The 12,554-nt window shown below is 35.9% G+C and overlaps 1 protein-coding gene across 1 annotated transcript in view; it reads right to left on the bottom strand.

Annotated features, from left to right (window-relative positions):
- LOC127965200 (integrin beta-like protein 1) overlaps positions 1–12,554 on the bottom strand; it is a 41,254-nt gene that overhangs the window by 17,219 nt on the left and 11,481 nt on the right. Inside the window, exons 4-7 of the mRNA XM_052565864.1 lie at positions 10,273–10,395; positions 9,680–9,820; positions 4,612–4,752; positions 3,867–4,013 (exon numbers count right to left, since the gene is read on the bottom strand). Coding sequence (XP_052421824.1) covers positions 3,867–4,013; positions 4,612–4,752; positions 9,680–9,820; positions 10,273–10,395 — 552 coding nt within the window. The remainder of the gene's footprint in view (positions 1–3,866; positions 4,014–4,611; positions 4,753–9,679; positions 9,821–10,272; positions 10,396–12,554) is intronic.

Here is a 12,554-nt window from a genome sequence, read left to right as displayed (position 1 = left end):
TCAAACTCGGAGGAAGTGATTGCAATCAGCCATAATTCTGCTGATTTGCTTTGAAAGATCGCTCATCACACCAAGCAGTTCTTAGAACACACTGGATATCAGTCAACATCTGCGTGGCAAATTAGGCTTCTTTTCCTTCTACTGTAAGACGACTGGGAGTGTTGAATGATTGCTGCTGTGCATGTTTAATCAAGATGCATTCTTTATATATGGCGCTGCGCAGTAATCTACAGAGTGCATTAGTGAGCTAATGAATAGTGTAAAAACTAACACTCAGTAGCTTCCGTCAGTGCAATCATTCATGTGTTGCTTCTCAAATGGAGGGATATACAACCGTGTAGTAAATATCTTTTGGTTATCCTATCATTGCATGTAAAATGGTAACATTAAATGTCAAATGTTTGATGTATGTAAAGATCATATGCAATGAAATGGCTGACAAGTTAGCAAAGGATTCATCTTATCTATGGTTGGAGCCGCTTTTCCAGCCTCAGCAGAAACACTCTCAGAATAGGTGTTTCCTGGAGGATATTCCAAGTTTAAGAGAAATTTTCACTTTCGCCGTCTCAGCTGGCTCTTTGTTTCCTCTCGAAACCATTTACAAACTCTCCTGCTCTCTCTTTGTCCATTTCCTGCGAGTATTCACGAGTCACTGGCAATGATGAAAAATAGCCACATAAGTAAAAGGAGCGCGGCTAGCACACACAAAATCCAGATATCCATTTTTAGTCAGATGCTACTTGAATCTCAAGCAACTGTCAATGTGGCATGGGAATCCCTCATATGGGGCTTCTCGGTGGAACTGTGTAAATGTTGGATTAATTCAACCACGTTGACAGTCCTTAATTGTGGGAGTGAAATTCAGAATGGAGGAAACCTGTATAATTACCTGCTGTCAGGATAATGGATGCAGCGAGCAGATCTATAGCTCTAATCGTGGGTGAAATTCTATGTAAACAGATGTATAAATCATTTGCTGGCCACATCTCATAGCACATGGTCACAGTATGGAGGGAGAGTGAATCTGCCAAAAGAGCCTCTGCTAAAATAAATGCTTTCAAATAGATAAGTAAAAAAAAAAAAAAAAAAAAAAAAAAGCGCAATATTACAAAAAAACCAACACCTCCAAAGCTTGCACAGTCATATACCACTTCCTTGATCATCATTTCATTCTGTAATGCTAGGTAGTTTAGAGTTATATACATTATGCATTCGTAGTTTCGATTTTATATATGCATCTGCTTACACATGCAATAGCTGATTTCTGCTTCTTCTTCGTTGTGTTTTTATACAGACTTTCAATACTTTTTCAAAAGATGCATAATAGCGCCTCCTGTCGTACACCAGTGAAAACAAGGAACGATGGCAGGCAAAGAGTTAAATAAGAAAAAAAGAAACTGGTGAAACAGCTGCTATAGTATAAAGAAATATAAGTACTTTTATTTTTATGTTTAATATAACAATACTTGATTATTCATTAAAATAATAATTATTATTTAAATAATAAATAAACAATGTATTATTTAATCAGAATACAATGTACAGGCTGTACTTGTACAGCTTGTCATACAATTGTGGAACACTTTAGTAAGTCAGTGCTGAAATAAATTAATTAAACAAACTGGCTTCCTTCCAGGAATTCTTTAATTTTGTTTTAAAATTTCCTGCCAATTAATTATTGAGCTTGGACACAATTTAACCCACCATTTGGTTAAAGCAGATTTTAGATGCTTTAAAGGTACAGCTGAAGGAATTAAAGTGAATAATTAATTATAGTGACTTTGTAACAAAATTTTCTTTTTTTTCTTTTCTTTTCTTTTCTTTTTTTTTTACGGTACTCACAATCATACTCTCAATGTTCCTGCAAAGACCAGAACAAACGGTTTTCACAGCCCTGAGATCCAAGCACAAAATCCCTATGCGGATTTAGCTTTTTATACACATGGTACTGAAAAAAATAATACAATGCATCTGGTTCACTAAAAGATTTGTTTCTAAGTTTCACCACAAGACTTGCTGCCAGATTTAGTGTTATTTCAGGTGCTACAGAAACACGCAGAGCTAAAGTCTTGAGGGATGAAACACAAAAGCTGCTACATACCTGATTCTTCCAGCCTGCATGTTCACATTTGTGTTTCTTATGTCCACTGGATCGAATTACTATTGACATTGTCTATGACAAACATGGACTAGCATTTAGTATTTACTGTAGCACTGTAATACACTTTCAACCCAGCCATTACAGCAAAAGTCATTTAATTTTTGACTTTTAAAATGAGACTAGTTATATTATCTGCACTATGTCGCAGGAGTATAACGAGAGCACGGGGGTGGAAGTCCTTCGAAAAAACAAGCGCACAGAACACAGGCTCCATTAAAGTTAAATTATCACCTCACTCAGTGAAACAAGACTATTATTATCGCTCTTCACTTTCTTTGCAGCGGGGAACTATGGAAATAGCATTGTTTTGGAACAATTGCACTAGTTCTGATTCATCTACTGTGACATTTTTTCTCTTTCTAACAAGAGTGTCTGCAGAGATATGAATGGGCACCCCTACATGAAGCAAACTACATCTTCATAATTACCCTTACAAAAAGTACCACTGATTCTTAAAAGACTGTAATTCAGACAATTATGGCGATTTTATATATATTTATATATATATATATATATATATATATATATATATATATATATATATATAGTTATTTTTTCTTTATTATATTAAATATATTTGAATTGTTAGGTACAAATGCCACTCTTACTTCAATTCATGTTACTACTATAAAACCTTATTAAATTAATGTTGGTTCTATAACTGTGCTAGAATCAAACCACAAATGTCAAATTACATTTACACTTACATTTACATTTAGTCATTTTGCAGACACTGTTTTCCAAAGCGACTTACAATTGGAGAATACATAAAGCGACCCTTCTTAAAGAGGCAAACAGACACAGGAAGTGCTTGTAATACCAAGTTTCAGGCATTTGTTCAAATATGTACAAGCTAGAAAGGAAAGGTATAAATAATATATATATATATATATATATATATATATATATATATATATATATATATATATATATATATATATATATATATATATATATATATATATATATATTTTTTTTTTTTTGTTTGTTTGTTTGTTTTTTGTATGAAGTCAGGTAAATTAAATGACCAGTTTTATGACAATCAAAGTTACTGTAACTACATTATTTTGGTGGCCAGGTAACCTAACAATATATTTTGTGTGGTATCATCTAAATTAGCTGCTAAAAACTTATATTTATTATAACTGAAGAGTACGCCATAAAATAAATTTTAAGGGCCAGAAGGTAACAATTTTATATTTTAAACTGTGGTTTACCAAAGAAGGATAAATCAATGATTCACACAGCTCTATCAAAATCCATTATTTGCGGTGTGTATTCAGTATATAATCCTGCATCTGTTTGGAGTATTTGTGTTGTTTCCGGGTTTAGCAGTAAACTATCTCAGAGACATGTTTGGTCTCTTATAATTATTGCTGAAACCCTGTTTAGAATGAATCTGCAGGCTCAAAGAATGACGCAAACCGCAACAACCTTATTTATGTAGCAACATGTGTTTCATTTAAACCAGTCTATTAAGATTGACATGCCAAATGAGAGTTTTGCTAATTTTAGCATCGTTCTTTCCGCTCAAGCTTTGCATCATGACATAGAGCGACTAATTGGGAGAGTTGAAAATTACACACTTCACCTTTAAGAGTCCTCTGGCCTACCACGCGACCCACAAATGCAACACCTCGGATCTGTGAAACACTGCTGCTGGAACCCACTCTGGCGCAGATGAATAGACACTAGACTTAATTACCTCTGCCAAAGCAGGGCAGGCTGGAGGTTCCCCGGCACTTCTTCTGACTGGCTTCCACAGACAGCGAGCAGGAGAGAGGATGATCGCATTTCTTTCCATCCCAACCTTCCTTGCAGTCGCACCTGCCACAGTTACATTGACCGCGACCTTCAAACAGACACATAGCAGGATTTAGAGTCCTTTAATGGATGAACGATCGACTGAAGCTCTGCCTGAAGCTGCCCTAGATACAGAGAAAAGATTATACATTGGCGGTGTGTGTATTTATGTGTGTGTGTGTTGTTTTATGGATTTGAAGTTAAAGGGCACAACTCACAGGTCTGGCTGACCGTGAATTTAAAAAATGTATTGTCAACTCGGTCCTCTGAGGCAAACATAAGATTGACGCGCATATGACCACAGAGTTATTTCTCAGCATTAGAACCAGATGTTGAAATGTTTCTGAACCGCATCTGTTGTTCTTCAGCTCAGGGTAATCCATGTGGCCTGTGTTTATGCGAGATCGTGAAGAGAACGGATATCGAACAGTTCCACCCTCCCCTGTTTTCAGCAACTGTCAGTATTTTTACTGCTGGATTTTGGAATGTGAACCATTTCCTTTTGAGGGGGTTTTTGATGAAGACAAAACTGACCCTTTCAACCTGAGAAAAACACTGCCAGAGTGCCAAGCTGGGATACAAATGTAATATATACAACATAAACTGATGATAAGAATAAGATGTTTGATGTTCAACTAGTGCTTCACCTGAACAGAAATCATCCGAGTATCTGTCGTACACGGCATGGCAGCTTCTCTCGTCACACTCGCAGGTCTCACCGTGAATGTCGCCCCAGTCTCCTGAAGGATCCACATCATAGCAAGTGCACTCGCCACATACACATGTGCCTACAGAGACAGGGTGAAAGTATGGTGAAACTTTCACTGTGGGATTGACAATCATATCATAATTAACTGGTGTGACTCTCAAATCGTCCTGTTAAGGTAACAATTAAAAGAAGCTCAGAAATCTTAAAATTGTAATCTTAAAAATGTATCACAAATAACATATTTAATAAAAGAATCCAATTGTGACACTTTTCATTACACTTTTTTAACATTTAAAAAAGCCTTTAAACAAGCCTTTCAGTACATTGCTTAATGTACTGAATACCTCGGCAAGTATTTATTATGGTTCTGAAATAATTCTCTCATGGTCACTAAGACTGCATTTATTTATATACATTTATTATTATCAAAAATAAAGTAAATCAGCAATATTGCGAAATGCTTAACATTTAAAATGTTTCCTATTTTAATATGATTTAAAATGTTATTTATTACTGTGATGGCAAAGCTGAATTTTCAGCAGCCATTACTGTTAATATTGTCAGTCACATGAATAAATTTCTATTAGAAATCATATGCAGATTTGGTAGTATTTATATTATTAACAAAAAATAGTTGTGTTGCTATACTTATGTGGAAATAGGGATACATTATGTTCAGGATTCTTTGATGAAAAAAAGAATAATAATAATTTATGTGAAACACAAATATTTTGTAACATTATAAATGTCTTTACTGTCATTTTTTATCAGTTTAATAATAATAATAATAATAATAATAATAATAATAATAATAATAATACAACAGCAATATATATATATATATATATATATATATTTGAAATTCAGGAACTGGTATTCTTAATTCAGTGCTGATAATTTTTTTTAAAGTGAGGCTTCCTTACATTTAGATTAATAACTTACATTTAGGACAGACTAAATTAGGACAGTCTTAGGTTTGAATTCAATGCCAGGTAAGGCCATTTTCTGATTGTTGGAATACAGGTTCAAACTGTTTTGCCTGTGTTAGAAGGATTAGGGCTTACTGAAACAGTTAGCTGCACAGCACTTTAATTGAAGTGATGCTGAAAAGGAAATCCAAATTTCTCCTGGGGGCCAAATCCTCCAGAGCCCAGCTGACAATAAAGGGGCCATGCATGGCAAGGATTGATGAGGATGCTTACTCCAAGTTCCCACTAATCTATTGCCGGGGCGACAGTCATGGCAACAGAGCTGTGGGAAACACCTCCACTCTGATAAATCTGAGCCAGACCAGATGCAGCACAACTGGAAATCCTGTTTTCTCTTATCTGTGCAGTGAAAGCACACTGGGAAGCGATGCAGCTGGCGTCCTGCGAGCAGGGGGCTACACCACCATTTGCAGTCGGGGCTGTATTAACCATTGGGTTAGGCAGGGCTGAAGCCCCGGGGCCCAAGCAAAGCGAGCAATATTCGATAGGCTAAGTAAAAATGTCAGCAATTCTGAGAGAGAGGTGAGGGGCTCAAAAAATGAAAAACTTCAAACACAAACAACAGAAAAAAGCATGAGTTAGTCTAGTCAGTAAAATCCCCAGCTATCAAGTTATTTTAATAAAGCTTATTGAGTGGAAGTTGTGGGAACAGCAAGTGAACTGGGCACATGAAGCAGATAAAAACAGTGTCATCGTCCACACAGATTTGAGGTTAGTTTGATTATTAACTGGATTTATGTTGATTAACTGGATTTGAGTTTAAACAAACTAGATTAATTTAAGGGATGGGAGATAATCCGGTAGAAATATGTCAGTTGTTGATTGAAGTGCGTCATGATGTATAGGGTAAGCTTATCATTTAAATGTGTTTTAAGCGGGTTTTAAAACAAATGGTTTAAACTGTTCATGGACATTAAGCAGCGGGGCAGAATTCATTCTGGTAAATACGTGCAGTAAGACTGTTTCTGCCTGATAAACTTAACATAAACTTAACATAAAATACAATATTTTGAAGAATGATCCTAACCAGTTTCTGGTCCCTATTGACTACAAGTGTATTTTTTATCATACTGTTGTTCCAAATATATTATTTTGTGTTCAAAAATAAAAAGAATATCATATAGGTTTAAAACAACAACAGCATTTTCATTTTTGTGTGAACTATTCCAGCCTAATGGAGCTGCTGTTGCCATTTTTGTCGATGATGTCGCTAAATCAAACATCAGAAAGAAAAAGAATATATTCTTGACTGAATCACTTTTGTAAAATAAATAAGAATCAATGTATATTGAATGCATAGAGTGAAGACTATTCAGTCTATTTGTACTTTTTTAAAATATAATATAATATTGATTATTCAGTGCCTTAAGATTTTCAAGTAGGCCACTTCAAGTTCAAGTTTTCAAGTAAGATTTTTGGTTGTAGCCTAATTTGTGACTGTTCACTTGTCTTCAGTAAGCTTGTTTTTACTTAGGCTAGTATTATTTTTTGTGATATTGAAATTTTTAATAAAAATTATGAAATTTCAATGCATCAATTTTCAATGCATTTGATATGGGATAAAAATCTTATTTAAAGCTTATAAAATTATATACTTATAATTATTGTGATTGCGGGTGGCTGCAATAAGTCATAGCCCAGGGGGGCAATGCGGCTTTAATATGGCCCTGTTTGCAGTCCTGTCAAAGACCTGTCCTCTCATCATATAGAACTTACATTGCACTTGATTTGCATTGTGCAACCTCCTGTGAATGCTTAAATAAATGGCATGAGCTGTATTATTACACTCGTGCATGTAAGAGTATATTGTTGCTTCGTGTATTGCACTTAAGCAAATACAATGATGTAGTAGCCCACTCTTCAGTAACCTTATTAGGGACTTGCTTACACTTGGCTAAGACTCAGTGGGAGTCCACTGAGGAAATGAAGAAACGATTAATGGAAGCCCAAGAGGGTCTTAGAAATGCTAATTATAAAATCATTACAGAACCATCTCTAACTGTAAAATTAAGGATCTACACTACAATATAGTATATCCGGCAATATTAGATATTAGACCAAATCTGTATTGGTCAGTATAGGATATACATTAACACTCAAAAGTTTGGGGTCAGTAAGTTTTTTTTTTTTTTTTTTTTAAAGAAATTAATACTTTTATTTACCATGGACACATTAAATTATTAAAAAGTGACAGCACACATATTTATACTCTTTCAAGAGATTTTGATTTAAAAAAACATTTTGAGCTAATATTGAAAAGTAAAAAAACAGTGATTTCTGTAGGATCATGTGCCACTGAAGACTGGAATAATGGTTCCTGAAAACCCAGCTTTGTCATTACATTTACATTACATTTTAACAAAATTGTATTAAAATAGAAAACAGTTATTTTAAATTGTAATAATATTTTACAATACTATTATATTTTGCAGTGGGCAGCCATTTTTTGCAGCAGCACACGGGGAACAGTTCGGTGCCTTGCTCAAGGGCACCTCAGCCGTGGATTTGTAGGTGAAGAGAGTGCTGTACAGCCACTCCCCCCAACAACAATCCCTGCCAGTACAAGACTCGAACCCTCAACCTTTAGGTTACAAGTCTGACCCTCTGACCATTAGGCCATCATCTAACATTCACTTAAATTTAACCTGTAAAAAAAGAAAAACTGATTTAAAAAAAACCCACTGTTTCTGTATTGTTTATATAAAATCAATATTATATCAATACTTTTTTCCCCTTATAACACAGCTTTGTTAATGAATTGAAGTTTTAAATCTAATTTAATCTAAATCTAATCTGTTTTGTCTCTACCTCTAAAAACACAAAGATTTCAGCCTTGGATAGCCTCTCAACACTTTGACCAGACTGAGAACATTTTTTCATCTAAGGGACCTACCAGCATAGCTTTCTTTATAAACATTAGTTGTAGATATAAAACTCTTACAGGCCTGCCTGCAACTGCCATTTGACCCCTTTTTCAGGCCTCCCTTTGGCATCCCATACTTGCCAGAATCACATTTAATAGACGCTCCCAGCAAGAGTTTGCATGAGTCAGGTTTTAAAAGTAGCTTTTATTAGAACCTAAGCATTTTTGCTTCATTTATAATTTTTTCCCCCTCTAAAAGGTTATTCAAAAGTATAACTTTGCATGGTTGTATTTCAAAGTGAAGGGCAAGCGACGTCATGGATTGAGAGGCTGACTGACTAAAAGAGGCTGTCATTTCACACAATAGCAGCAATCCACTGAGACCTGCCATTCACAGTGCAGAACGTATAATTGAAGGGTATAAACAGAATATAAAATACAGAAAATGAGGCTGGACAGCTTAAAAGAGGCCAAAAAATTGATATCTTTTACCATGTGCACTGGACGTGCACACAATGGTAACTTAATTTCTGTTAAAGACAGGGTTTTCCCCTCAGTGTGGATGATAAAAATACATACGTGGTCAAATGTATGGATAAGCATACCTACGGAAGGCCGTGAGGGATTTTCAATTCCTTTGGAAAGTGTAACTTCTGAAAAATGCTGTTTGTTTTTAGAAAGCTTCTGATGCGGAAAACCAGCGTGGTTGCTTGTGATGAGTGGATACGGTTTGTGGGCAGATTACTTAACCACAGACAGTGGTTCAGATTTGAGGTTGAGTTTATGCTGTGTACCACTTCACCCTTTTGATGTAATCAATTTCAGAGAAGCTCCCTTGAGGTTCACCGGCAATATGAGAGCCAAAGATTTTTTGGCAGCCTGATGCATCTTAATGGAAAATGCATTTTGCAACTCTCATTTGTGCTTGTCAGGTGAAATTACTTATGCTGTATGCTGATACGGGACAATTAGACTTATTTCGTTGCAGATTCTCTCTGTGGAAAAAACCCTTCAAATAAAATTCTAATTTGATTTAGATGCCCCTGCAGGAGCATTAAGGATAACATATGGGAATATATTATTAGTTGAGGTTAAAGGGTGATAGGAAATATTGGTTACGTCAGAGAAAGCTAAATGCTTGCACAAAGACAGACCTCTGTTGCTGCAGATCTTGCCATCTGGAGATGTGCATCTCCGCTTACTCTCCCATGGGCTGATGTCACACTGGAATTCACATTTATCTCCATGCCAACCAGCCGAGCAGTAACAGTTTCCACAGTAACACTTTCCATGGCCTGCAACCACGAACACAGAGAGGGAAATTCAGTTTCAGAGTTTTGAGATTAAAAATAAAAAAAATCATCATTGACCAAATGCAGGTATAGCAAGTGTACATGTTCCTAATGCTTATATTACTACAGCTACCATAGTCTCAAGCTACCATAGTCGTACCTTATTTACCTCTAAAAGATACAAATTAGTACAATAAATATATATATTAATAACTACTGAGTACATGTTAGTAAGCTATCTAAAATGCACATACAGTATTAGTACCTTTTTAAAAGAGTACAGCCCCATTGACATATTTTGTACCTATTTTTTCTGAGAGTACATTAAAAGTTTTAGCAAAAATCAGTAAGAAAAACAAAGCCGCTTTTATTTTGTTATCTAGACATATACAATTTACAGAAATGTGTCCAGATATTTAATGGGTCACTCAGGACTGGTCACCCTGTGATCGTACCTCCACACACTTCTCCAGAGTCTTCATCCAAACACTCGCTGTCATCACACTCGCAGTAGCGTCCACTGATCAGGCCCTTCCCATCGGGATTGTGGCACATGCAGCTGCCGCAGTGACAGGTGCCTGTCGGCCAGACACATCAATGTCAAAACCCACAGATCTCACACTGTCACACTGCTCCACAGCACCGCACAGCAGCAAACACACTTCTACATGTGAAGACACACCGACTCACACAAACAAACCCAACCTAAGGCTATATACACTATAGAATTGCACGCCATTCAGAATTTGATGGAAAATGAACTGAGAATTCCTAAACTTGTAATGAGCCAGCAAACTGGGTTAGGATGACAGAATGAAATTCTAAGTGTAATTTTACATTTTAGTACAAAATACCTATACACATAAGTTATCATAAACAAAATTTTCCCCTCATAATTCGTACATTATAGGGATGTCAACGATTAATCGATGATCGATTAATTGTCGATAAGAGATGCAATCGATTAAGGCTATCGATGGTCGGTTAACCGATTCAATGTTGGGCTGCGTGCGGCTCATGCGCACTCAACACGTGCGAGCGGCTGTGAGTGACGGTGACGATATATAAAAGCATCATCATTCATTCACAATGTACAAATTAAGCTTTTAATGTGATTTAAACTTTAAAGTACATTAAAATAGAAACAACATAAAAGTTCTTCAACATTAAAAGCAATAGAAATGTAGTTACTAATCATTTCATCAGATAACTGTTTTATATCGTGCGCTTTGCAGGGCTGCGGGACACAGTGACAGGACAGGTAGTCTATTCATTCCTACAACTTGTTAATTCATTCCTACGAATTATTAATGTGGCAATTGTCCATGTTTCATTAATTTTGTTCCCTAAATAACCCATGATTTAAGTGAAAAAAGGGAACAAATTAATAAATCGAACGAATTCTTAATTCATGAAATCTTTAATTTCCCTTCCCATGTTAACCACAGTAAGAGATGCGAAAACAGTTATTAAAAGCGAAAGATAATAAAATAAACCTGGGAAATTAGAGGGTTAGACTATGAAGATTTAGGAAAAGAAACAATGCCTAAATATACTGAATTTGTGGAAATTCGTGACCAACCGGCAAACCAGAACAAAGCCGCGTAAATGAAGACTATGGGGTCCAAAAGCATGGTCGCGATCTAACATTTTCCAGTTAACCTATTATTCCTCTAATAAACAAAGCTTTTATACCACACTTGTCATAATCAGATCTTATCATTTCTAAATAAATAATTGCTGGATTCAAAACAGCGATTAATAGGCGCTGTGACCGACACATTCCCGGAGCATTCACTGCTGTCACTAAACGATGACGCCGAGCATCGTTCACAAGTTTCTGCATGGACCTGACTAGGGCACAGGTTCTAAGCCCTGGGACAAAATGGGATGCTTTAAGGAAAATTTATAGCCTACTAAGTAGCTAATAGGCCCAACATAAAAATAACAATTTGTTTTCATGTTTTTTTTTTGTTTTTTTTAAATAGGCTATGCGAAATATATCCGACTTAAATAGGCTAATTAAGATTAACGGATTTAAAACAGAAGTGTGGGCCATAAGTTCACAAAAAAAAAAAAAGGATGACAACGCATTCTGTTTGTTTGCTTTATTTTACAAGAGCACAAATCTTCTGTTTTTATTGTGAGTGTGCACAAATGAAAGTAAACACTTTTGCGGAAAATATATATATTTTTTAATGTCTCAGCTGTTTCGATCGCCCCGGAGCCTGCTGCACACGTATATTCTAGCGATTCAAACTTACATCGCAGTCTGTTCATTATCAAAATAAAATGTCAACTAAACATTAAAAGGTTACACTGGTCAGTTTAAATAGACCGTAGTATACCGGTCCACTCTGCTGTTATGCCAAGGACGTTTTTGCTCATATGAAGAGGATCATCTTTTCCGTCTATATGCGAATGCGTTTTAAGTACAAGCCTAGTTTACATTATAAATAATAGTTTAACATTCAAATACATTGCGAATATGGAAACATTTCGATTTGTGCCGAATGAGACATGAGCAATAACCTCCAAATAAATCTAGCCAAAGCCGCGCTCGCTCATCCTCGTCTGCACGCATGCACTGTCACGATCTAATGCGCTGTATGCCGGATTTTTAAAAATCTGACATTTTCTAGGACCGAATCCAGCAGGATCAAAATAATGTGAGCAACTGTGTTTTGGTGCAGTAGCGCCGATGTAGTTCACTTAATGTGCAGCGCAGTCACACGCG

This window comes from Carassius gibelio, chromosome B9, assembly GCF_023724105.1.
Source record: "Carassius gibelio isolate Cgi1373 ecotype wild population from Czech Republic chromosome B9, carGib1.2-hapl.c, whole genome shotgun sequence".
In the NCBI taxonomy this organism is placed as follows: domain Eukaryota; kingdom Metazoa; phylum Chordata; class Actinopteri; order Cypriniformes; family Cyprinidae; genus Carassius; species Carassius gibelio.
Note: the sequence above shows the minus strand (reverse complement) of the source record. Positions and strands in the feature narration are given on the sequence as shown.